General features: G+C 47.3%; 1 protein-coding gene across 1 annotated transcript in view; it reads left to right on the top strand.

The window, feature by feature from the left end:
- The window catches only part of SLC25A22 (solute carrier family 25 member 22), a 99,006-nt gene that overhangs the window by 24,382 nt on the left and 47,349 nt on the right, over positions 1–27,275 (top strand). The window contains 1 exon segment of the mRNA XM_042862126.2: positions 21,410–21,523. Within this exon segment, the coding sequence (XP_042718060.2) occupies positions 21,504–21,523 (20 nt within the window). The 5' untranslated portion in view covers positions 21,410–21,503.

Genomic DNA, 27,275 nt, shown 5'->3' with positions numbered 1-27,275 from the left:
CCGGTATAACCACCTATGTAGACTAGCCTTTAATTACAGTGTGCAAGCTCCTGCTGAACACTGGGCCTCAAAGGGCTGCACTCTTTGAATGTGATGGGAAGACTTTGTTCTCCCAGAGTTTGTGTGATGGCTGTTGTGTTAGTATATAAACCTAGTCACGTATAACTCAGAAGGGCAGTTATTTTAACAGGGCCTCTTTTTTTCCCCACACCCCCCCTTTCTGGCAAAGGCATCTTATAGATCTAGGGGGGCACCATTTGCTTCCAAGTGTTGTGTATGGCAAGGTCACAGGGAAGTGACTTCTGATGCGCCTTCTGCAGGAGCAGAATGCAAAATGTTGTAGGCCCTATATAAAAAATGGCTATTTTTTTTCTTCTTGGCAAACAATAGTGATTTTTTTTTTAAACAAAGAGCACCCCATATAAGTATTTAAGGTCCAAGGATGTCTTCCCTAACAGATCTTAACTGCTTTAAGATTGGTTAAAACTAAGGGCTCGTCTACATTTGAAGCGCTACAGCAGCAGCGCTGTAGTGCTTCAGTGTAGACGCTTGCTAGAGCGACGGAAGAGGCTCTCCCAATGTCCGCCCAGTGCGGTCTACACTGGTGGTCGTCGGCTTGACTACGTTGCTCAGGGCTGTGGATCATGGGATGCAGCTGTGACCTCGCACTGCAATGTTAAGATTTTGCAAGGCAGGTCACAAACATAAAGGTGATTGCCCTGTAAGTGCTTGGTCATGTGTCCCCTTTCTAGCTTTCCGGGGAAGGTCATGTGGAGTCAGTACTGGAACTGCCTCTGTTCACGAATGTACTGCGTCATACGAGTGCCCATTCACAGCCTTGGAACTGTCATGGTCTAGATAATACTTAGTCCTGCCATGAGGGCAGAGGACTGGACTAGATGACTTCTTGAGGTCCCTTCCAGTCCTATGATTCTGTGGTATTTTATGGGAGGGTAAATGTCAGCACTTTTTTCTTTAAGACGCTTTACAATTCCTGTGCTCAGTTCCTTCTCAAGAGCTGGTACAACTCTTTTTTTTTTTTTTTTTTCCCCCCAGGCCTACGAAGCGTCAGTTCTGTGCATAACCAGGTGCCTGTGGCAGAGGAACAAAGAGAGGGGGCTATCACTCCATTCAGTCTCCCAGGCCCCTAGGGACTGTATGAACATGGGCATGCTTTAGGAAGTGCTCTGTGTATGGCGTTTCCTTGGAGGTGTGAAGAAATATGACCAATCTCCTTTGTTCTTCCTCCCTCCCCAACATTGCATGCACCAGGGGAGGTGACAGCACTCAACAAATATAGCCATGGTGTGAGCAGAGCTGTCAGAAATACTTCTCTCTAGTGGTGGTAGAGTTCAGGGATCTGGCTACCTCGGTGTTAGAGAGAAGAGAGGCTGCTGGGATTGCCTGCTTTTCCTGCGAGGGGAGAGGGGGAGCCAGGCCTCTGCTCAGGAAATCCTGATCTGTTTTTCAAGTCTAGGAGGCTAATATAACAATTAATCCCCCTTTTTTCCCCCCCTCCCCCATTCCCAGATGGGCACATGAACTGAGGTTAGAGAGCCCCGTTAAACAGTATGGTTCAGTATAAGGCAGGGATGGGAAAAATACGGGCCAGATCTGGTCCATCTAACATTTTTGTCTGTCCTGCTAGGCTCTTTGGCTACCCCTTCACGATCTCCTGGCTGCTAGAAGTCACACGGCACAGCAGGCGCTCAGCTGTGGCCCCATGCCACTCCTGGAAGTGGCCGGCTGCTGACCCGCTGACCCCCCCCCCCCCCCCCAAGGGACACACAGAGGTGCCATGGTGCCAGCAGCCATCCACTTCCAGGAATGGGGGTGGGGGGGCCATGCCATGCAGGCAGCCTGCCTGAGTGCCCTGCTGTGCCACCAGCCAAGAGCCACTTGTGGTAAGCGCCTCTCAGCCAGAGCCTGCACCTCATACCCCCTGCACCCAAGCTACCTCCAAGACCCTGCATCCCCCTCCATTAATGTAGTAGAAATGTGCAGCCTGTGGTGACTTAACAAAATTTGTGGAGTGGCCCCCCCTGTGAAAATTATTGCCCACCCCTGGTATAAGGGATTGGGATCATTGATCAAGGTCAGTTGCCCTCTGCATCTGTGTCTGCATCAGCCCCCTTCCTGTTGTATGGTATTGAACCCCTGAGACTCAGACAGGTGATTGGCAGCTGGCTGCTCGATGTGGGACTCTGAGGCCCACCTAAAGCAGTACTGCAGCTTGTTAGGGGGTGATGACGTCCAATGGACTCTTTTAAATTCTCTCCTCATGCAGTCACCATTGCTGTATGTCTCCCAGTGCCCCCTAGGACCCTTTCCCTTCCCCATCTGATAACTTTGCTAGGCCTCTTGGTGCTTCCATTCCCTTCTCCTTTATACAGTTTAAAGGTGAAAGCTGAAATGTCTGTGGCACTTCTGGGACTTGAGTGCATGTGAAGCATTGAGTCTGTGTGTGCCATGGCTGGGGAGTTGAGGGAAGAATATCTGGATTAATTTATTAGTGATTTGAAACTGTTTTGACTCCCTTCTATCCCTAAACTGCCAACAAAATGACCCTTCCCTCCCAAAAAAACCCTGTACCCCACGCAGAGTTTTGATGCTGAAAAGGGAGAAGAGCCAGAGACCCCATTCAGTGCACAAGGTACTTGGCTGTTGCTATTGATTATACATGGACGGTGCTCTGATATTGCAGCCGTATAAAACCCTAAGGTAGATGATCAACTGCTTTGAGCTCTCTAGTTGGAGCGTATTAGAGAAGTGCAAACTATTAGCATTATTCTGAACATCCACACACCCTGTTACGCTGATTGAAGATTAGGACTTGCCCCCAAATTGGTGGTGATTTCCAAGCAAAAAAAGGCATGTAGGCTGCTGCTTCTCACCCCTGGGATGGGATTTTTGAAAGTGTCAAAATTATTTAGGAGCAGAAGTGCCATTGCCTTTCAAATCACTCTCTGGTAGACACCCAGGATGGGATTTCAGGGGTAGGGTCCCCCTAGGCTTTACTTAGATAGCTCTAGTTCATAGAGGCATTCTCTAGACTAGGATTAAAAAATGTAAGAGTTACCAAATTAAATCAACCAGGTTAGCAGGTGCTGTTAATATATAGTTGTTTTGTTTTGTCTAGAGTTTTGGAAGGCGTTCGCTAGGGTGCACTAGGTAACTCGATCTAATATCAGACCTTTAAATCCTAGTCTAGACAAGATTGTTTTACTTTTGTGCCATTCCTCGATATCACTCACAAACTGGGTTTGTTCTGCCCTTTCCCTAGGGCACACGGGGATTGTTTGAATTAATATAATTCGTACATGCCTTATTAGGTCAGTAAAGCACACACAAACGTGTCTTAGTAGCCAGGTTAAGCGGATCCTATTGCCTAATAACGATATTCTCTTCATTGTTTGGCAGGAGTGCACACCAATTGTTCCTGCCAGACGTCTAGGTGGGGACTCAGGGTCATCCAGTTTTGAAGTGTGTGTGTGTGTGTGTGTGTGTGTGTGTGTGTGTGTGTGTGTGTGAACAGAGCTCATGATTCTGGTGAAATACCAACATGTGCAAGAGATAAAGGAAGCTTTAGTGGGAATTTGCTGAATAACTAATTTACAAGATATTTCCGATATCTCTTTCAGTATATGTTAATAGACTTTAAAGCCAGAAGGAACCAATCTGATAATCTAATCCTCCTGCAGAGCACAGACCATGGGGGGGGGGGAAATAAAGAAATAGTGTTTTGCTTTTAAAAACTTTGAGATGAAGAGTTGAATCTTGAGCTGGCAGGGGAATGGACTAGCATTAATGATCTAATACACCTCTACCCTGATATAACACGAATTCAGATATAACGCGGTAAAGCAGTGCTCCAGGAGGGGGCGGGGCTGCACACTCCAGTGGATCAAGGCAAGTTCGATAGAACGCGGTTTTACCTATAACGCGGTAAGATATTTTTTTTTTTTTTTGGCTCCCGAGGACAGTTATATTGAGGTAGAGGTGTATATCTTTTTAAATCTCTATTTACGTGAGTCTGTATGCAAAGGATCATGGCCTCATTGGGCCCACAGTAAGGCCATGTCTATACTAGAAATGTTACAGCCACACAGGTGCTGCACTGCAGCTGCGCTGCTGTAGCGTAAACGCTTACCACTGCAACAAAAGAGGTTCTTCCATACCTGTAGCAAACCCACCGCTCTGAGAAGTTTTTTCCTTGACCTACCACTGTCTACACTAGGGCTTAGGCCAGCTTAACTACATTGCTCAGGAGTGTGGATTTTTCACACCCCCGAGTGATGGAGCTGGATCGACCCAACCTTTTAGCATAGACCAGGCCTGAGTTGTCAAAGTAGCCAAGAGGGTGGGCAATTTAGTGGAGGAGTTGGCTCACCAGCATTTAGTAGTATGATAGGGTGGGGCAGAAAAAATGGAGACCCACCCCTTTTACCCCCCAAAGGGAAATAGAAGTGTGTTTAGTTGGGTCACATAGGGGAACATTGTTCTCTTCCACTGCAGTGGAAATCTCATCAAGGGGTGGGTGTGTGTGTGTGTGAGAGATGGCATTAGCTGTAGTGGTGATCCTGTTGGGAATGTCTGCTTGTGGGGATGGAGGGAAATGCCGGGTTTGGGACAAGGCAGAGAAAGATGGGTCCCAGAGATGTGGGTAAAGTTAACAGAAAGTATCGATCCCGCGTTCCTTTCTTTTGGTGCAGTGCTGCAGCAGTAGCTGAGTGTCAGAGCTCTTGCTGCCTGATTTGTAGCACTGGAATATTTGAAGCAGAGTCTATTTCTGGCATTTGGTGTTGTCGTTCAGCATCTGCCAAAAGGGACAACGTAGGGGGCAAAAGGTGGTGGTGTGTGTTTTTTTTTTTTGTTTTTGTTTTTTTTAAAGAAGGAAAATGGCTTTTAAAAAAAGGCCTTATACCAGACTGTAAACATCATTGTGGGCAAATGTTAGTGCTTGTGAGATTGGCTGTTGGCCAGAGCCAGGCAATGTGTGAGCTTCCTTTGTACAACTCTCTCTCTGCAGGGCTCCTAGCTATCCCAGTTCTGCTTATGTCCCTCAACCCTGACCTGCACAATCCCCTGCCCTGGGCCCCTCCCACTGCTCTGCCAAAGCACCCCCCAGCCATCCCATCCTGCCCCCCCCTCCACCAATGCACCCCAACCCTGACCAGTAGCATGCACTGCTAGTCTAACCTTAATACTCTCCTGAGTCAAGGCTGCCAGTTGTGTGCCAGTAAGGCCTAAGATGGAGTCTGACGCTCATGACCATTTGTAATTAAACCCAAGACTACAGAGGTGAAAGTCTGGTGCATTGAGCCAGTGCCTCTCTATGGAAGCTTACTGGAGAACACGTAGCCCTGAGAAGCCATTCTCAGGGTGTTAGGCGCTACTCCTGATGAGATGATGCAGGGATTCCAGACAAAAGTGAAGTTTATTCTTCTTGACGGGGCCTCTGAAGCCCTATTTTTGGAGTACAGCAGCCGGCTCTGAGCCAGGATCCTTATTTTGTCACTCACGGGGAATGAATGGGGCCTTTCATTCCTGGAGATCTCAGCTGGGTGGCAGGGCTCGCTTCAGCCTGTTCCCACTAGAAGTAATGAACTGGAGGGAGACCCTCTCTTTATATCAGGCTTCTTGGGTTTTTAATGACTTGCTTTAATATCTTGATTGTATTAAAGCACTGAGGAAATTTTGTTTTTTCTGGCTCTCATGCCCCTGCTCTTCGTATACCCCTGCCAGTAGCCCTTTGTCTGTCTGTCTGGTACCCACAAGAATCTGAATAAATGGTCGAAGTCACTCATTCTGCATCTATGCCAAACCCTTCCTAAAGTAGCTAGTTGAAGGGCCCCAGTCAGCTGGTGTCTGTGTCTATCCATTTTGGGTTTTATTCTTCATGGCCTGTCAGACCCTCTCAGCATATTGATAAAGAAATGTCTTTTCTTACCAGCTTCGTTTTTCCATTTAGCAAACTTCAGTTTCTCCATTCACTGGCCCCCTTTCCCTCCAAGCTTTTCATAAATCTCAAGCCACAATGGTTCTCTTTTGTTTCGCTCCTGGCTTGTGTACTGGGACAACACTGGGAATGGGGTTGGCTAGTTTAACTTCTGCTCCCTCTGCTGGATCATCAGGCACAAATTAATGTAGGACCTATATAAACTTTTTTTGGCTACCTTTTTAACAGATTTCATTTCTTGGCAACAATAGTGAATTAAATCTATTTATATTTTAACATCACCATGGTTGCCAAGAAACGGAAAAGTAATATGTATTAGCTTTTGCAATTCAGATGACTTTCCTTACTGCTCCCAATTGCTTTAAGATTGGTTTAAAACAAAATGCGGTGCTTCAACTTCTGGTGCTGTGCTACAGCTCTGACATTGTGTCCCAATGTGAATGAGGATTTTGCAAGAAGAGATGCACGTGAAATGTCCTGCTGGCTCTGTAACCTTATGGTCACATGTATCGTTTCTAGCTTTCCTGTAAGTCACATTGGGTCAATATTGGAATTGCCTTTCTACATGAATGGCACAACCTTGGTGTCTATAGCGCTAAGAATCATGTTGCGTGTTACAGTAGCATCAGAGGCACCAACCGAAACCAGGGTTCCGTTGTATGAAGTGCTGTACGTACATACATACATACAATAAGGGACCATCTGTGCCCTGAAGAGCTTGCAGCCTAAATACACAAAAAACAGGGTGAGAGGAGGAAAAAGAAGCAGAGGTGAAGTGACTTGCCCCAGGTCACACAGCAAGTCGTTGGCAGAACAAAGAATAAAACCCATGTCTCCAGAGACCTAGTCTTTTGTCTTATCCATTGGACCAAACTGCCTCTCCTAGAATGTTTTTTTAATGGGAGCTGGCACAGCTGTAAAATTCTTCACAATTCTAGCGACGTTTCTTTTTTTTTTTTTTTTGCGAGAGACGCAGTGGATATTTTTACACCTGTCAAGTCTTGCTCATCAGAGGGAAGTTGCTTTAATTTGTAAGGAAGCATTTAAAATGTCTCCCTCTTATGTAGCAGAACTCCACTCTGTGAAGGTCTCACTGAACTGCAGTCTCACTTGTACTTATTTTTGAAAACTCCCTCCATTAAAATTCTCACTGCTTGACCGCCCTGATTTCTATATATCTTCTTGGTGTCCTGGAGCTTGCCAATGCTAGCAAATAGCCCTGACACGGTAACTGGGGAAGCTGCACTGGTGCTGACCACCCTAAGTGTTGATAAGAACAAACTGGGATTTGCACCAGTGAACTAGGGGGACAGCATTGTCTAGTGGATACAGGCTTGATTGGGGGAGTTCTGAGTTCTCATAGAACCCTGATTTCGAGGTTCTGTTTTCATCTCTGTCACTGACCAGCTGTGTTTGCATGTCTCTTCTTCCTCTTCTCTTCTCTCCCCCCCCCCCCCCCAAACCCCACCGTTTGTTATGGAGAGTATGAGCTCTTCAGGTCAAGGACTGTCTCTCTCGCTATGGGTCTGTACAGCACCTAGCACAACTGGGCTCTGATCTCAGTTGGGGCCCCTAAGCGCTACTGCAATAGTGTTATTAATTATACCTCGGTTTAAATGCAGGTACACTAATTTCTGGTTACTGGATTGGAGCAGTTTCCCAGTGCAGTCAAACTTTTCAGGTATAGTTGGAGTTCATTTCAGATTGAGGCAGACCTGCTGTTCAAGCCTTTCTATCCTTCAGTGTGGGGAGATATGTCTGCAATCACTCCTGGTGACTGCAGGACAGCTTGATCTGGCATACCTGATCTAGCTTTTATCTATCTAGCTCACGTCCTGGAGCAAAGAAGCCAGGGCAGTGTGGACTGGTTCCATGAGTTCTGGGTGGGTTTGCACAGCCTGGGCTTAAACTTGCACTGCTGTGGCTTTGAAGTTCTAGGGCCCAAGCTAGTTTAGGTTTGTCAGCTCAAGCTGCAGTTAAATCCTGTGATTGCAATATAGACTTACCCGGAGACTAACCCGGAGACTAACCAGCCTGCAGTTGCCTGGCTGATTGGACAGCCTTTTACAAGCCCTGCTATGCACTCCTGCTAACCATTCTGGAATGTGGCTGGCCTGAAAGTGACTATTTTGCACTGAAAGCAGTGTGATGACTTCCTCTGGACTGGGCTCCTCTTCCATGAGGTGCTGCTCACTGGACCGCCAGAAGAGGTTGTATTGACACATGAAGAAGTCTCAACAAGGCCCCACAGATGGAGCAACAGGAGAGAAAAGTGTACATCAGATAACCTCTCCCTCCTGCAGCTAAGCAGCCACTGCTTATCCTCACTAGCTCTTCTGCCTGTGCTGAGGTGAGTGGCTTATGGGGTGCATGGCTCAATCTTGTCCATATAAAGAGACAGTCCCACCAACTAAAGAGAAAAACGTTTGGTTTTTCTCAGAGGCTTTTGGGACAGTTTCTCCAAGGTGCTAGATAGCCCCAACTTTGACTGAACTCAATGGGAAGTGCTCAAATGCTGTGCTGATAGATGCCAGTATAAGAACATGAGTATTCAGGGTGCTCTCTCTAACCCGCAGGGGGTGCTGATCAGCTTGCAAGAGATGGGTTTGTTAGCAATCTGGGTCTTCCTTTATGTCAGCCCAATCTCCCTCCTTCAATGCAGAGCTTAGTTAGATTGTAAGCTCTTTGGCTCACGGACTTACTTTTTGTGTGTGTGTCCTGTTTGTACAGTGCCTAGCACTGTGAGGTCCTGGCCCATGGCTGGGGTGGCTAGGTGCTACCACAGTACAAATAATACAAGCAGCAGAAGTTGTTATGCGAACCATGCCCCATCTGGAATCTCTGTTTGCCTTGCTCGCTGCAGAAATGCCAGGGAGAAAGTCTTTCTTGGTTTCCTTTTAGAGGGAAAATTACAGCTCCTAGGGGGTTGGCGGGGATTGTGGGGGTATTTGGAGTGTGTCCACAGAATGCACTCTGGAGATATGTACCAGCCGTTGGATCCTTGGATCACACAGAAGAATGTCCGCAATGTGGGAGGGGGACACTGGGCACTGTCGTGGCCCTTTCCCTCTCTCCGTTCTGGGCAGGGTAGAGGACCTGGTAGGTGGAATCATCAGTTTATTAACCAGTTGAGTGCCACGCATAGGAGAAATGATTCTGTCTTCATTTCTCATAGCACATTTCATCCAGGGGTCTCAGTGCATTATAAATGTCCATGAATTAAGCCTCTCAGCACCCCTATGAGGAAAGCATTCCCATTTTACAGATGGGGATACAGAGACCAGGATTTTCAAAAGTGACAATTTTTGGGGTGCCTCAGTTTTTGAAGGCCTGATCTTTTGGGGGTGCTCAGCAAATCACAACTCAGTCTTTAAAATCTTGGGCAGGGAGGTGAACGGACTTGCCCAGATAACACAGCGAGTCAGTGGCAGAGCTGGGATTCCACTTCAGCTGTTCCAGCTACCAGTCATGTGCTCCAGCCACTGGTTTTAGGTGCTTAGACATCCTGGCATGTCCAAGAAGCACAAACTGTGAGTCTGCAGAATTGAATGCCTTTAGAACATGCAGATTCTCAGCCTGGGGGTTGTGACCCTCTCTCCCACCCCCGTGAGCACAAGACCACACTTAATTTTTTTTTCTTCTTTATGGCCAGATGGGAAGGGTGGGTCCCCTGAGACTTTTTGGTTGTAACATGGCCTGGAACAGGTTTAGGAACCCTGAGATAACAAGTCTGTTTAGAGAGCTAATGGGGAAAGTGGCGGCAGGAGATCTGGACATACTGTGAGTTGCTGTTTTGCAAGTCTCCAGGCTCTAGTTTTGACAGCAAATCTGCCCTGACATCATTTCTGGCTTGGGACTGAAGGGCAGCCCTCCCCTGTGAGGACAGCCTATGGAGATCACCCACTTGAAAAACAGGGAGGAGAAAAGCCTTGTAAAGGAGATGAGGGAGAGAGCTGCACTCCCAGGTGCTGCAGGCCTGGTCTGTGGTAGGAATGCCATTCTTGCACAGCTAGGGAGCAGCCTGCTGTGAGCTGCTGATTAAGCAGCATCCCTGCAGCTTGGGTGGGCAGAGGCCTTCCAGTGGCTGCGCTGCCCCCTGTTGCCCAGCAGCCAATCGGAAAGCTGCTTGGCTTGACGCCTTCCCCCTCCCCTCTACCTTCAGGGACTTTGGTCTGTATCTGCCTAAGAGCAAAGGCGGGGAGGAGGGGGAAGAGATTCATTCCCTGCTTTCTACTTCTTAAAGGCACAGCCTGTACAGAGATGTCCAGCCCATAACCTTTGTGCTTCTGATGACAGGTGATGAGTTCACATCTGCAACCCCAACAGTATTTTATAACTGCAGCATTTGGTGTTTGCGCTGTGGAGAGGCGTGACTCTGTAATGCAAGGGGACAATGTCATCAAGCAGTTCAGGGGGCATCGGTGTTTTATTATCTAAGCCCCGTGAGATGCCCAGCCCTGTGTGCGACTCAAACACTCTGCTGCACAGAGCCTACAGTCTGAAAGGCAGATGGCGCGCAGGAAGGAAATACAGAGGAGGTCATTTCATTTTTTTCCCTTCTTTAAAGTATCAAGCGAGAGCAGTGTCTGATTCACCAGAAGCCCCCGGGAGAAATTTCTCAGCGCCAATACACAGTGGTCTATTATACGCCGGGAGGCTAGAAAACTTCTCTCTGGAAACGTTTTCAGTTCATTTATGTTCCCAAAATGTCATCGCAGTAACTGCGTGGTCGCCTTACTAGTTAGTGAAGCTTGGCAGGGTATCTGCGGCTCAGTATTACTGGAAAGGACTTTGCTTTGTAAAATACACAAATGGATACAGTGTAATTGGATACCATAACCACATCCCTAACTGCAGGTTTGGGATGGATTGAGAGGCATCAAGTGATGGGTTAAATGCCTCCAGCCCCCAGGAATTGTGGGGATTAACCCAGGACATCCTTGCTTGGATAAAGTGTGTGTGCGTGCTAATTTAGTGCTAATTAGAGGTGCTGGCCTAGTAGCCCTGGAGACTGAAGTCCTCTCTTGAACCATAGCCGAAGCATCAGCAAAGCAAGAATCCGGCTGTACCCTGCAGGGAGGCAGGATGCTACAGGTAGCCCTGCCCTGAAGGTTGTTTTCTAGCTGTCACAGCAGAGTTCGCCTCTGTGTGGGGACCGCTCTCACTTGTGCCAGTTGTGCTGAGCACACCTGTCCTAAGAGCTGGGCTTAGATCACCACCTCGCTTCTCATGAGCCATTGCATCCTGCAGGCCCAGGCCACAGTGCTGTTGTGTGTAAAATCTTCCCACCTCATGGCTGATCCCTACGCTCCCTGACTGTTCCTGCACCAGTTTCCATCTCCTCTTCCACACAGTCACTCTGAGTCTGAACACTGCTTCTCGGTATTAAACCTACTTCCCAAGAAGGAGGAGGTCTCTGTACATAAGCTATAATCCCAGTGACCCATACCTGGTTTGGATTGATTCAGCTATCTGATTGCTAGCCCTTTCCACTGGCCCTTTCCTGACATTCAGGTTAGTGTCTGATTGTCGTGTACAATTAACAGGTATTGATCAAAGAGACACACCAGCTGAGCATGCTCAGTGGGCTAGTCCCCTCCCAAGAACTAGCTGCAAAACTTGTCTTGAGTAGCCAGGGAAAATGTCTGGTCTCCTAGTCCCAGTCTTTGCACATCACAAAACATTTTCAAATAAAGTAACAGGATTAACAATCTCCACTCAAATACTAAGGCTTTGTCTACACTACCAAGTTTTGTCGGGGCCTCTCCTTCTGCCCCTCCACCCCCATGAACAAGATACAATTCTGTGGTGACCTAGAATCCTATTTTCGACATCTCCAACTCAAGGAATATTTCCAAAACACCTCTGAACAACATACTAACCCACGGAAACCTTCCTACCAACGCTACAAAAAGAAGGATTCTGGGTGGACTCCTCCTGAAGGTCAAAACAACAGATTGGACTTCTACATAGAGTGCTTCCGCCGATGTGCACGGGCTGAAATTGTGGAAAAACAGCATCACCTGCCCCATAACCTCAGCCGTGCAGAACACAACGCCATCCACACCCTCAGAAACAACTCTGACATCATAATCAAAAAGGCTGACAAAGGAGGTGCTGTTGTCGTCATTAATAGGTCTGAATATGAACAAGAGTCTGCTAAGCAGCTCTCCAACACCACATTCTACAGGCCATTACCCTCTGATCCCACGGAGGGTTACCAAAAGAAACTACACCATCTGCTCAAGAAACTCCCTGAAAAAGCACAAGAGCAAATCCAAACAGACACCCCTAGAACTCCGACCAGGGGTATTCTACCTGCTACCCAAGATCCATAAACCTGGAAATCCTGGACGCCCCATCATCTCAGGCATTGGCACCCTAACAGCAGGATTGTCTGGCTATGTAGACTCCATCCTCAGGCCCTACGCTACCAGCACTCCCAGCTATCTTTGAGACACCACTGACTTCCTGAGGAAACTACAATCCATTAGTGATCTTCCTGAAAACGCCATCCTAGCCGCTATGGATGTAGAAGCCCTCTACACCAATATTCCACACAAAGATGGACTACAAGCCATCAGGAACAGTATCCCCGATTAATGTCACGGCAAACCTGGTGGCTGTACTTTGTAACTTTTTGTCCTCACCCATAACTATTTCACATTTGGGGACAATGTGTACCTTCAAATCAGCAGCACTGCTATGGGTACCCGCATGGCCCCACAGTATGCCAGCATTTTTATAGCTGACTTAGAACAACGCTTCCTCAGCTCTCGTCCCCTAACGCCCCTACTCTACTTGCGCTACATTGATGACCTCTTCATCATCTGGACCTATGGAAAAGAAGCCCTTGAGGAATTCAATTATGATTTCAATAATTTCCACCCCACCATCAACCTCCGCCTGGACCAGTCCACACAAGAGATCCACTTCCTGGACACTACAGTACTAATAAACGATGGTCACATAAACACCACCCTATACCGGAAACCTACTGACTGCTATACTTACCTACATGCCTCCAGCTTTTACCCAGACCACACCACTCAATCCATTGTCTACAGCCAAGCTCTACGATACAATTGCATTTGCTCCAACCCCTCAGACAGAGACAAACACCTACAAGATCTCTATCAAGCGTTCTTACAACTACAATATCCACCCGCTGAAGTGAAGAAACAGATTGACAGAGCCAGAAGAGTACCCAGAAGTCACCTACTCCAGGACAGGCCCAACAAAGAAAGTAACAGAACGCCGCTAGCCATCACCTACAGCCCCCAACTAAAACCTCTCCAGCGCGTTATCAAGGATTTACAGCCTATCCTGAAAGATGATCCATCACTCTCACAGATCTTGGGAGACAGGCCAGTCCTTGCTTGGAGACAGCCCCCAAACCTGAAGCAAATACTCGCCAGCAACCACACAACAAAACACTAACCCAGAAACCTATCCTTGCAACAAAGCCCGTTGCCAACTCTGCCCACATCTATTCAGGGGACACCATCATAGGATCTAGTCACATCAGCCACACCATCAGAGGCTCGTTCACCTGCACATCTACCAATGTGATCTATGCCATCATGTGCCAGCAATGCCCCTCTGCCATGTACATTGGCCAAATCGGGCAGTCTCTACGTAAAAGAATAAATGGACACAAATCAGACGTCTAGAATTATAACATTCAAAACACTTCAACCTTCCTGGCCACTCGATTTATAGACCTAAAAGTCACAATATTACAACAAAAAAACTTAGACTCCGAGAGACTGCTGAATTGGAATTAATTTGCAAATTGGACACCATTAAATTAGGTTTGAATAAAGACTGTGAGTGGATGGGCCATTACCCAAAGTAAAACTAAAACTGTTTTCCCCATGCTTATCTTCTCTTCTCCCCCCCGCCCCCCTCTGTTCCTTATCAAGTGCTGGAAATGGGCCATTTTCATTACCACTACAAACAGTTATTTTTCTCTCCTGCTGACAAGAGCTCACCTTAACTGATCACTCTCCTTATAATCACTCAGTGGTTTGAGCATTGGCCTGCTAAACCCAGGGTTGTGAGTTCAATCCTTGAGGGGGCCACTTAGGGATCTGGGGCAATCTCCTTATAATGTGTATGGTAACACCCATTGTTTCATGTTCCGTGTGTGTTTATATATAAAATTTATTTTCTTCCTTCTGTATTTTCCACTACATGCATCCGATGAAGTGAGCTGTAGCCCACAAAAGCTTATGCTACAATAAATTTGTTAGCCTCTAAGGTGCCACAAGTACTCCTGTTCTTTTTGCAGATACAGACTAACACGGCTACTACTCTGAAAACTTATGTCGACACCCAAAAGTCGTCAAAACAAAAATCGCCAAAGGGTGTTCACACTTGCTCCCTCTGACAGATCATGTCCACATTGTAGGCACCATCATTGACAGTGTGAGAAATGCACCATGGGTATGTTGTGGGAAGGCGGAGCTGATTGCTTGCACACATTGGGTAGCTCTGTGAGCTCTCGGTGCTGAGGAATGGCAAAGCAGCACAGCAGTTTTCCTCCCTCCCACCCCCCTTCCATGACAGCAGTCTGCCTGCCTCTGTGTCCCTAGTGCCCGGCAGAACAGGAGCATTCCAATGATTTGCTCTTTGTTCCCCAAAGGGCAGCACCCTCAGCTGTCAGATACTTCCTGCAGCTTTGAAAGGGGAGGGGCGCATGCCTGCAGGGCAGTAGAGGTCAAAACACTGAGTAGAGGGATCAGGGCAGGCATTGTGGGATACTGGTGGAAACCAGTTCTGTTGACAAAACAAACAGCGGTGTCTACACTGGCTCTTTGTCGTCAAAGGGAGGGGAAAAGAAAAGTCTCTTGTGGGGTGGAAGGTTGTTGCTGAAACCAGGCATTTTTCCCGACAAAAGTCATGTTGCCTTGCACTGTGTACGCTCTCACATAACTTATGCTGATTTAAGAACCACTGTGGACAGTGCTATGTCAGCGGGAGATCTTCTGAAGATTGGGCTCTGGTTGGAATCCTCTTGAGCTGGGAATAGGTGTGCAGGAGAGCTTCCTTGGTTTAACAACTGGCTCTGTGGATTAGTCACGTGTTTAGTGGGGGCCAAGTGCAGGCTCTGCAGAAGAGACCTTGGTGACAAGTGCAAGTTTTGCTGATCTATTCTGCAACACCAAAAGTGGCATCTCGCCCAGGTGAGACCCCCATCTCCGGAGAATGAGTGTCTGTGAGGAGGACAGCAGTGTAAAGGTGGGTCAGATGATGCCCCAAAATTGCCAAGTGGTGACCTAGCAGGGTTCTGGGGCTCTCCCCAATACACCTGGACATTAACGCACTGTCACTTCAGCAGCATTGGTGGGTTCAGGCAGGTTCTGACAGATCAGCTGATCTGGGTCCTGCACTTCGAATGGGGGTTGCCAAACTTGGGCAAATCTACCGACCCTGGAGGGAAGTGAGCAGATAGGTCTCCTTCGGACCTGAAAGTTTGCAACTGCAGCACTTCCCTGTCTCTGACTGGTAACGGGTTTGGGAGCCCCCAACTCTTCAGTTGATACAGTTGCATGTCACCTGAATCCAGGCCTGGTTAGTGTTCTAGATGGAGTAGCAGGACATGGCCTGATGGCAGGAGCATGGGCCTGAGGGTTGGGAACTCGTGAGTGCTAACTCCATGCTGATGCTGCCTTGTGCATGCCATTCAAGCCCTGCCACCTCATTTTACCCATGGGGACAACCATACTTATTAACCTGTCTCGGAGGGCTGTGGTGAGAATCAGCCAGCTAGGGTTTGCTTTGAATGGGACATGCAGTACACAAGCCTCAAGTGTCTTTGATCACCTAGTAAGGTCATTGGAAGTACCTGAGGGTCCCAGCAAACTCCTGCCATTCCTGTTCCTCCCCCTTGCCTCTCTCCACATAGTGGTCTGTTTGCACAAAGAGCATTTGCGCACACAGAGTGGACTGTGATTCAGTGATAAAGCACTTTCCTTCATGTGATAAGGTGAAGGGAAACAAAGGTTAATAGCCAGCCAGGTGCACAGGTATACACTTGCACCAAAGGAGTCGGAGGTACTAAGGTTGCAGTCCCTGAAGAAAACTGCTTACCAGCTTGAAAGGGTAAAATTTTATGCAAGGGGAATTCAGTTGTGGACAGTACATCAGAGATCCGTGCATGTGGAGGGAGAGAGATCGTATGAGAGGAATATATTAATTTATCTTCTGTGACTATTTCCTCCTTGCAGACTGCATGAGGGGGCCACAGTGGCATTTGAAACTGACTGGGTTTGCGTTGTGGTGCTACCTGATGTAGCCGGGTGTGGTGGTTCCATCTCTGTGGGGCTGTTTGGGGGAACTAGGTGTTGGAAAAGTAGGTTAAAGGTGAGGCACAGACTTGCTAGAGAGGTCCCCTGGACGGGAGGGTGGGCGGCAGAGGGAGGTTGGAGTCTTTTCTTTTCTTTTCCGTTTGTTAATTGGTTTGGTGTGTAACTCCCTCTCACTAAGAAATGCAAAGGGAGCCGTTTGTAGCTGTAATGCAGAGCGGTGATCTGATCCAGTGCAGCCAGCACAGGATACTGGGTTCACAAGCTCCAGTTCCCCTGGGGATTTCGGTACATTGGGTCAGAGTTCTGTTCTTGGCATTAAGCAGCAGGGTATTTCCTTGGGAGGGAAGGAGGACAGTGCACTGGACAGCTGTGATCCCTCACAGGCAGGACTGGAATTAGTGGGAATGACTGCAGAAAGTGTATGTGTGTGAGAGAGAGAAGGCGGGGGAAGGGATAATTTGATTTTTGGAATGTGACCCTTGGCTACACTAGGACTTTATCCTGAGGTGCAGCTTCAAACCAGGGCAAATCCCTTATGTAGACATGATTTACACCGATGCGCTGCAACATGTCAGAGTTCAGTTTATTCTGGTTTGAAGCCAGTATAAACCAGGTGTATGCTGGGAGTTTGCCCTGATGCAGCTACGCCAGTGGTCAACGAACCAGGGTGGCTCAGGGCTGTTGGGAAGTTTGTGGGAACAGAATGAGCTACAGCTGCAAAAGCATTCACTAGGGACCCCAGCACTCCAGAAATGTGTACCCATGTCCTAGCATCTGAGCGTGGGTTATCATGAACACTTGCCCTCCCCAGATTGCTAAATGGGGCTGGAGCGGGCTGGCTGGATGGAAAGGGGGTCTGGTAAAATGGGGCTGCTGTCCTGAGATGGTTCTGGTTTGGAAAAGATTGAGAACCATGAATGTAGACTAGTATTGGGCCCAGCATAGTTTACATGGACTATTGCGTTAATCATATACAGGCATTTATAAAATAGGCAGATGAAACAGTGCGATTGTCTATAATCTGCGGCAGTGGCTGTAATGCAGCATATATGCCCTTAACGAGTGCCGTTAATGTACTGTGTCCCACGGTCCTTCCCTAGGATTGTCTGACTAGAACTCTAGAGCTTCCTCAAATAATGAAGGATGTGTGTGTCATGCTAAGACTAATCTGCTCAATCATGTTAATAAACATAAAAGGGAGATCCCGGTGCGTGAATAATGGAGCATTAATCCATGCCTGGCTGCATTAACAACACGCTAGGTGAAAATTAACACCCTATAATTCATCCTATGTGCGGTTCTTCCTACTTAATAAGGCATGGCTTGTAAGGTTTAGGAACTGCCGCTGTTTAGGGCTCATTGGCTAGTCCTGCTTAAAGGAAGGACCCCATAGAAAACCCTTCTGCTTGCTGAATGGTATACTCCTCTCTCTCCCATTTGAGGGGCAAGAGAGAGGGTCTCCCCCCACTCTTTCTCTGGTGTTACAGGTTAGAGAGTTCTTGGATTTTTCTAGTTTCCTATCCATGCTTACATCCAGTCCTTTGCAGAACCCCTTTGTTACCTGGGCTGCAGGAAAGTGGTCTCAGCAGTGGTGTGACTCACATGGCTGGCCTGTAGCATTTTGGAGTGACCATGTGGTGGTTTTCAGGGAAACTTTCCTTGGCACCATCTGTCTTGCTGCAGACACAATCCAGCTGCAGGGCAGGGATTTAGGGCTGGTCTATACCAGAAAATTAGCTTGACCAAGCTAAATCGCTTAGGGTGTGAAAAATCCATACCCCTGAGCCACGCAATTAAGCTGATGTAAATCCCCATGTAGACCATGCTAGGCCACATCCGTTGACATTCTTCTGTTGACATAGCTCCTGCCTCTCAGGGAGACAGATTACTTTCGCTGATGGGAGAAGCCCTCCCATCAGTGTCAGTAGTGTCTACACTGGGAACACTACAGTGGCAGTGTAGCGTTCCAAGTGTAGATGAGTCCTGACTATGAAGGTGAGAATGAATCCAGGAGTCTGGATCTCTGAAATATGCCCCAGGAGTGAGTCTGGGCACTTGCTCTGCTTCAGAAGCTTCACTTAATTGTTTTGTGTCGTTGGTTATGAAGAGCCCTGTGCTTTACACAGATTTTTCTTAGTTCTCTGTCTTATTCCTCTGTTTCCCTGTTAAGTGTTTTAACCTCCTGCGGAATTTCCCAGGGATGGGATCCTCTCACTTTTTCCTAGCCTGAACTCCCCCCTCGCTCCCTGGATGGAGCTAGATAGCATCCGGCTGTTAGAGGAACTGGAATCTGGCACAGCGCTCGGATCTTCCCAACCAAGGGGCATGGAACTTTATTTCATACCTTAAAATGAATGATGGGATTCTGGAGAATACAGCAAAGTGCACTGGTGGAGTTTAAATTGGCAATTGGGGCTGCTTTGCAAATGGGCATCAACTGAAGCCCTTTCCAAACAAAGCTGGGATAAGCCTGCCTTCTGTCATGGTTTAAGGCTCAACCTCCAGGTGTGGTTAGTCTTCCCTAATGCGCCCTGTAGTTCTGGAGGTGCAGGGCTCCCCTGTGCTAGGTGCTGGACACACACGTAAAGAGACTGTACCTGCCCTGAAGAACGAACAGACAGACACGACACATATAGCAGAGCTGGGAGCTGAACCCAGGTTTTCTGATTTCTAGTCTAGTGCCTTGGCTACAAAACCATCTTTGCTCTGTACCATTCCCACTGTCTTGGGAGATCAAGAAGTTACATGGTCAACTGTCTCTTGAGCATCAATTTTTCCTCTCGACCGATTAAAATGTAAATATTTAAAATTACAGTGTTTTGTGTGTTGAACTATTATACAAAATATGTAGTATATCTGAAATGCAGCTGCCTCTGGAATGGAGGGCAACAGCTGACTAGTACGCAGCAGTGGTGTGACCATGTATTCTGGGCAAAAGCCCTATTGTGAAAAACATCTTGTGAACTTAATGCCTCTGTGATAGCAACAGAGCTGTATGAGGACTGTTTGGAATTGGCCAGACCTCTTCTATCCATATAAGGGAACACCCTATTTATTGTAGTTGTTACCAGTGAGTTTTCATGGTTTAGGGTTTGCTTACATGGAGGCGTACCAGTTTAACAAAAGGTGTGAAGCTCAACTGGTGCAAACCCCTTTGTGTGTATACACTCTTACTTTAGTTTAAGAGTGATTTGTGTCTCTTAAACTGCTTCTCAGGTAACTTTAAGCTAAAGTAAATGAAAAGGTGTCCACACAGGAGATTGAAACCATTTTAACTAAATGCTACAAGTTTTGTGTGTAGTCAAGGCCTTAGTTTATAGGGATTTTAGTATATTCTCACTTTTCAAAACTAGTGAATGACGAAGACTGGCTGTCTGAAAAGAAACCCAGAAGACATGCAGGTGAATGAAGTCAGAGCAGAGTATATTAGAAAGAGCTCCATTCCCCAGTGGGTTAGTACACTGGCCTCTCATGGCTTCAAATGAGTCCTGGAATTCAAGTGCAAATGGATTTGAAGGCTCAGCCTAATGGTGGATGGCTGTGAAGATACCACCAAGCCTGTCATTGAAGCTTGAAGTCTCTGCCCGAGAGAGACCCCCAGCTGGACTATCGTGAAGAAAGTGGGGATCGTAGGTCAAGACTGAGGTGCGCCAGCAAAGCAGTGTCTGTGTGCGGAATCTTATGCAGGGCCTGCCTGCAGTGTAGCCGCCTTCATGTAGCTCTAGGAATTTCTCCTTGTCGCAAACACGAAGAGTCATGAAATTGTACCCTGCAATGACAATGCAGTGTTAGCCTTTAAAGCAATGGCTCTCAACCTTTCCAGACTACTGTACCCCTGTCAGAAGTCTGATGTCTTGCGTACCCCCAATTTCACCTCACTTAAAAATGACTTGCTTACAAAATCAGACACACAAATACAAACATGTCAGCACCCTATTATGAAAAATTGCTTACTCTCTCATTTTTACCACATAATTATAAATCAATTGAATATAAATATTGTACTTACATTTCAGTGAATTGTATATAGAGCAGTATAAACAAGTCGTTTGTATGAAATTTTAGTTTGCACTGACTTCAGTAGTGCTTTTTCTGTAGCCAGTTGTAAAACTAAGCAAATATCTAGATGAGTTGATGTACCCCCGAAAGACCTCTGCATACCCCCAAGGTGTACCCTGGTTGAGAACCACTGCTTTAAAGGTGTGTGTGTGTGTGTGTGTGTGTGTGTGTGTGTGTACACACTCTCTCATGGGTAACCCAGTGGCACATTTCATTGCCAAGCCAGAAGACAAACAGTTTATTTCCAGCCTATGGGTTGCTACTCCCCAGGTAACTGACAAGGAAGCTGCCAATGAGCAGCACTGCATTACCAGATGGGAGCTGGGGACCAGCTGCTTTCAGGGATGAGGAGTAGGTGGCAAGAAATGACAAATATTAAAGGAATCTAAATGCTGAATATTCAAAATGTCCACCTTTTGGGGGTTGAGTTCCTTCATGGGCTGGGTTCCAGCAGCTCCCTGGTAACTCTGTGGGGCAGCGTAATAGAGAGAACCGGCTCCTCCCTGTGAGACCAGATGGTGTAGAAGTTTGACACCCCCCCCCCCCCCTCCACCTGCTCCCAAGAGCAGACAGCTGCAAAACAGGCTGCTGTCCCTTTAAGCCCTGCAGGGCGCTTGCAGCGTCTGGCTGCCATCCTTCCTCCCTCATGCGCTGGAGCATGGTGCTCTTGGCAGCCAGCTAGAGACCATGGGGTGGGTGGGTGTGATGATTTCACAGCCTTGCAGTGCGTGGCAGAGGGAAAGTCATTTGTAAAATTTGCCTCTTTTAAAAATAAGAGTGAAATGATATGACTAACCCTCCTTCCTCTCTGAATAATCCGTGTCTGGGAACTGCTCGCAGGAGTCTCTGGGATCGGGGTCAGGTTTAGGGGCATGGATGCAGGCACTCACTCAGTCTGTCGTTGGAGCGTGTTGTGCTGTGTGCGCGTGAGGCATTGGCTAGGTGCCAAGTACAGACTGGGCAGTCCCTGAGTGGGGTGGGGGAGGGAGCCTGTGTATTCTGCCTACTAAGGTTTGGGTTTTTGGGGGAATGTAAAGTCCTGTTCTCAATCTTGGTGTTTCTCTCTCGCCCTTCTCAGGAGAACCACTCGCCAGGACTGAGGGGGATAAAAAGAAGTTAAGGGACATTCAGGAGGAGCAAATCGATTTTTAACAGGATCACGTCTGAATTAAATGGCTGATAAACAGATCAGGTAAAAAGTTTTGCTGTTCCTTTTGTTAGGAGTAACTGTTGGGCCAGAGAATCTCACCCGATGTACAAGAGGTTAGACTAGATGATCTGATGATCCCTTCCGGCCTCTAAAATCTGTGACCCTCTCTTTTTCCCCACTCCGGTGTCAGGGTTCAGGGTGCAATCCAGACCAGTGAGGGGCTGTGTCACCACTTTCCCTGCAACCTTGGGTGCCTCACAATGCTTTGCTGCTGTAGCTCCCAACCTGGGATGCTCTCAACAAGCCTAAAAGCATGCAGGTCACGCCCTGAGTGTCTGTGTGCTAGATACCCCTGGTTCAGCAGCTCTAACCCACGTAGCCTGTCTACAGCCCCACGGTCCCACTCTGGCTTCCACCAGCCTTGGTTCCTAGAACCACAGGGTTAGATGGGGCCTCAAGGGTCATCTAGTGTAATCCCCTGCCAAGGTGCAGGATTTGTTGTGTCTAAACCATCCAAGACAGATGGCTGTCCAGCCTCCTTTTGAAAACCGGAGGTTGCGGAAGCTCCTTCACTGGTGGAGGCGTCTGTTCCATTGCCCTGCTGTTCTTACAGTTAGGAAGTTTTTTCTGAGATTTAATCTAAATCTGCTATGCAGTAGTTTGAACCCATTGCCTCTTCTCCTGCCTTCCATGGCAAGAGAAAACAACTTTTCTCCGTCTTTTTTTTTTTTTTTTTTTTTTTTTTCACATATCTGAAGACTGCTGTCATATTTTCCTTCCCCCCCCCCAATCTTTTTCCAAAATAAACATACCCAGTTCCTTCCGCCTTTGCTCATAGCTTGCCTTTCATCCCTTTGATCATCTTTGTCGCTCGCCTCTGGATTTTTTCCAGTTTCTCTACATCCTTTCTATCAATTGGTGACCAAAATTGGACACTGTGCTCCAGCTGAGGCCTAACCAGCACCGAGTAGAGCAGTACCTTCACCTCCCGTGACTTGCATGCTATGCCTCTCTTAATGCAACCTAAAATTACTGCTTGTAGGGTGACCCCAACACACTCCTTCATCCCAAATTTTCCCCAAACCATGTCCTCTCCTGGACAGGTCAGAGGAAGACACACAAGTACATCACAGCTTATTAATTTAACTGGGGTAAATACACCATTCCCTTAGAACACAGCACTGAGCTGGTTGATAGTAAAAATATAAACAAATTTATTAACTATGAAACCTAGATGAAGTGATGCCAAGTAAAAGGAATAAAATTTAGAAATGGTTACATGCAAATAAAAGTGAAAACACGTCAAAAATGTAATTTACCAAGATACAGGCTTTGTTCAAGATGGTGTCTACCTTCAATCATTTTCCAGAGACTTGGACCCAGCCTTGGCTGAAGGACCCATCTATCTCAGCGTGCCAGAGCTCTGCTTCCTTGTCTGTCTAGTGATGAAGCCAAAGATGGCTTCCGTCTCTCTGCTTATCTCTTCCAGAGTTCAGTGACTTTTTCATGAGGCAGGCTGACCTTATGCTGTTCTTCCCTTCCTGTGGCCTTCCCACCCCCTCTATGTAAATAGAACTTCCATTGTTTTGATTCCACCATGCTTGATTTACATAGGAGACAGGTAATAGCTGTGGTGTTCCCTCCTGCCTAGGAGGGAACCCACTTCTTCCTTTGTTTGGACAGTCTCTAAAACATAGTATCGTTAGGTATCCATATTTCCTCATGTAGTGTTAGTACATACTTCTCAGAATGCTCGTAATCACCAGTGTGTCTGTCATTCACTATCAGAACAGACCTAACTCTAGGCATACAATATTACTGTAGTATAAAAGTGCAATCCGTTGATTCAGTTGCTTATCACTTGAGGTTCAGCCCCCCTGTCTTTATAGACCAGTAAACCTTGGCAATGGATTCTTCTGAAGGTTCTCTCCAAAGTAAAGTTTATTCAAGCTGTCTGGTGGTGAAGGAAGCTCCATGCTTTTTCTCTCTCCCCCCCCCCCCCCCCCACTTATTAGCTCAAATGCAAATTGTTCGGTTTCCTGCCATTTCCTCCCCCTGCTGCCTTGATGGTCCTGTTTACTGCGTATGTGTCAACTGAGGTAAATATACATTCCTTTGTTCCCTCTGCCATACCTGGTTTACACACATTCAGTCATTATTGCAGCATATAGTCATAACTCTTAGTACACATCACGTACATACATCACTCAATATTATATGATCAGCGAGTTGTTAGTTTTCAACTGATACCTCACAAGGCATATTTTGTACAAAGATTATCACAGCAGTTTATAGTGTGTGAATACAGGAGTGCTTGGTGGCACAACTCCCCTCTCTCCTTTTCTCCTTTCTTGTGTCCTTCTATTGTCTTTTCCTTTCATCCTGCCCTACACCCCCCACTTCCTGTTTTATCTGTCCACCCGCCAGCCCCCAATTCATTCCTCCTTTTTAGCTCCCCTCTCCTTTCGAAGGCCAGTTCCTCTGCTGGTTTCAATCGGGGTCATTCTGACTTCAATACACTAATGTCAAAGGAGCTATGCTGACAGGCACCAGCTGAGGATCTGGCACTTTCCATTTTGGAACAATACACAGCAGTGACCTAGCTTTCTCTTCCTAAAGCCTAGTCTGGCCATCTAACCGTAGGCTCCTTGGTATCCAAGCACTGATGCTACCAGGTTTAAAACAACTAGATGATGTGAGGACACAGCAGGCAGCTTGCAGACTTTGCTCCTGGCTTGTCCCAGAGCTATATTTGTGTCCTTTAGGCGGGTAAATCTGGAATATGCTTCTGATTGTTGTGGATCATGCTGTTGGCCTTCCAGAAACCATGATGGCTGGCCCAGCATGGTCCCAAGGGTGAGTGTAGCTTTCTGTTAGTGTGTGCGGGGTTTACACTTGCTGTTCATAAAGCTTTTCCTGAAGAAAGGTGACTGTTGTCTGGCTCCAGAACTTCACTGTAGTCCCATTGTCAGTGCCCCTTTGCTAACACCTGACCTCCCAAGACCTGCATTGTCTCCCAAGAGCACCTTTGAACAGAGTGGGAGGGCTAGCCTGGGTCAGAGAATGGTGTTATCTTGATTTGGTTGTGTTTGATGGTGCCCTTACTGGGACTTGTCAGGATTGGGCTATTTTTCTGCAAGGCATAGACAGCTGATGGAAGAGTCCCAGGCGGAGCAGACAGCAGCAAGAAAACATCATTGCTTGTTTAACCCCGAGCAGTGTGTCTCGTCCATTAACTGATTTCAGGAGCTCTACAGTGTTTGTGTGTATTCTTTCCTTAGTCTGAATTGCAAGCCGAGATTAATCTCTGCTAGGCCACATGGCTGTACGTGCCTGAGAGCCCCAATGGAGTGAATCACATGTCAGCAGCTGCGGACTTCAGCCTTGGCTCCAGCTGACCAGGCTGGAGGTGGCTATGCAGGACACTGGAATTCTGTGGCAGAGTGGAATACTCCTCTGCATGCTGTCACCCAGCACGTCTTCTCAGCCCACCGCTCTGTCCGTGGCAGTGCTGGCACATGGAGCACAGAACGATGAGGAACTTCTCCCAACTCTCCCATATCCCAATCCTGTATTTTAATCCCTAGGGGGTGACGAGTCTGTTCCCACGTCTGTGATCCACTTGCTGTATAAACTTGTGCAATTATTTAATCTCTGTTTATATTACAGTAGCACTTAGAGTTCCCGAAGGCAGTAAGGGCTGTGCATACACACGGTAAGAGATGGTACCTGCCCAGAAGAGTTTACAGCCTAAGTAGACAAGACCGAGAGAGGGTGGGAGGAAGTTAGTAGTAGTAGTAGTAGTAGTATCACTATTTTACAGACTGGGAACTAAGTCAAAGAAATGTTGAGTGACTTGCTCAAGATCACACAGGAAAATCTGTGGCAGAGCTGGGAATTGAACCTGGATCACCTTAGTTCCACTGCCTTAACCACAGGTCATCCTGCCTCGCTGTGCCTCAGTTTCCCCATCTGTAAATTGGAGGATAATACCCACCTAACATAGGTGCTGTGAAGCTAGATCCATTTGTGTGTGTAAAGTGCTTTGTGAGACTCATCCCGGAGATGCTAGAGAATTATTATTTAACATAAGAGCGGCCATACTGGGTCAGACTAAAGGTCCATCCAGCCCAGTATCCTGTCTGCCGACAGTGGCCAATGACAGGTGCCCCGGAGGGAATGAACAGAATAAGTAATCAAGTGATCCATCTACTGTCGCCCATTCCCAGCCTCTGGTAAACAGAGGCTAGGGACGTTGTTCTGGCTAATAGCCGTTGATGGACCTATCCTCCATGAACTTATCTAGTTCTTTTTTTGAACTATTTTGACCATGCGAGTCTGTGTGCATGTTCTCCTCTTCTAGGTGATGAGCCCAGAGGAACCGGAATAGTTGAATAGGTGTATTGAGCAATGCTTTTCTGCCCTCAAATAACAGGGGTGGGGAGAAGCTTCTCACAGCCGTCACTTGCAAATTGCACATGGCCTCACACTCTGCATGTGTCAGCATGCCCAAGCCTTCTAGTTTGTCCTCTTATGTTTGTGTGGTGGTGCTGGGGTCCACACTGAAATGCGTGAGGTTGTCCTGCCTCGTGCCTAGTATTCTACTGTATACAATGCTAGCTATGGGGCTGGGTTCCTCACTCCCACTTGGTTTCTTCTTAGCGATAATTTCTCCTTATTGCTTCAGATTGCCAGAGTTAGGATTGGGGCTGTCCCAGTTCCCAGCTTGACTCTCCTCGGGATTGTGATTTACCAGCAGATGCTTTGAAATCACATTTAGGTGTCAGGCTCCCATCCTGCATTAGCTGCATGAACAGATCCAGGCAATAATGTCCTTTGCATCAGCTGAGCTCAGTTCACCTGGCTTTAAATGTTCCCTCTTTTTCCTTTCACTGGTGTCTTGGCCTTGCTTCACTAATGCTATGCCCTGTAATGGTGACCTGTCTAAGGTACTATATTTTCTCTAGCCTCATTCCCTCAGGGTGGGTCCTACTGAAAGAGTCATGTGTGAGGGCCCTGAGAACTAGTGTTGAGAAGATGCTAATATAGTTATTGGAAACAGGGTGCTAGAGCTTTTAAAGGGGCCTCTGCTTTGTGGATGCATTTTATTATATATATATTTTTTGTGGGGGGGCGGGCGGAGGGTGCACATGTTGGAAATTGTAGATGCAAGATGTTCAGTTTCCTTTGTGACTCTGCAAATGGGAGAGTTAAAATGCCGAACTATTGATTTTCTGTTTGCACCTCTGATTTATTGTAGAGGCAATAGGAGAGTACATGTAAACGCAGAATGCGGGCTGAAGTTCAGCTGAAAATCTGGCGCCAAGAGAGCAGCTCTGCTCTGCAACGTTGAGTGCCCTTCCAGAATGGCACTGTATTGTCCCGTACAAAAAGCGCCAAGAAATGGTTCAGGTTCACCCGTCTGATCTATGGGGTGAAAGGTAGGAGAGGCAGGGCCTCGAGGGCATCTAACCCTTATTTTTCCCCCCTCACCACAGCCCTAGGATTTTATATAGGCGTCTGACTCTTCCTGTTGGGACACCTCTCTTGTCGCATGCACCTTTCCAGCCCTGGATCCCTCCCTGGGATTTTAGCTTTGCAAAAGTTAGAGTCTCTGTGCGTGTATAGAAAGCCAAGGTTACTTCCTTCTATACGCTGCTCTGAGGCCTTTTCCATGAGGTCCCCCCAACACACATAAATACATATGGTCTTTCATGCCCTGGGCCTTCTTACTCTCAGAGGGTTTCCATCAGGCCTGTAGCAGAGAGGCAGACCTTCCAGAATACCTGTAGCT

The sequence above is a fragment of the Chrysemys picta genome, chromosome 4 (assembly GCF_011386835.1).
Source record: "Chrysemys picta bellii isolate R12L10 chromosome 4, ASM1138683v2, whole genome shotgun sequence".
NCBI lineage: Eukaryota > Metazoa > Chordata > Testudines > Emydidae > Chrysemys > Chrysemys picta.
The sequence above is the reverse complement of the archived record's forward strand: the minus strand, read 5'-3'. Positions and strand labels throughout refer to the sequence as shown.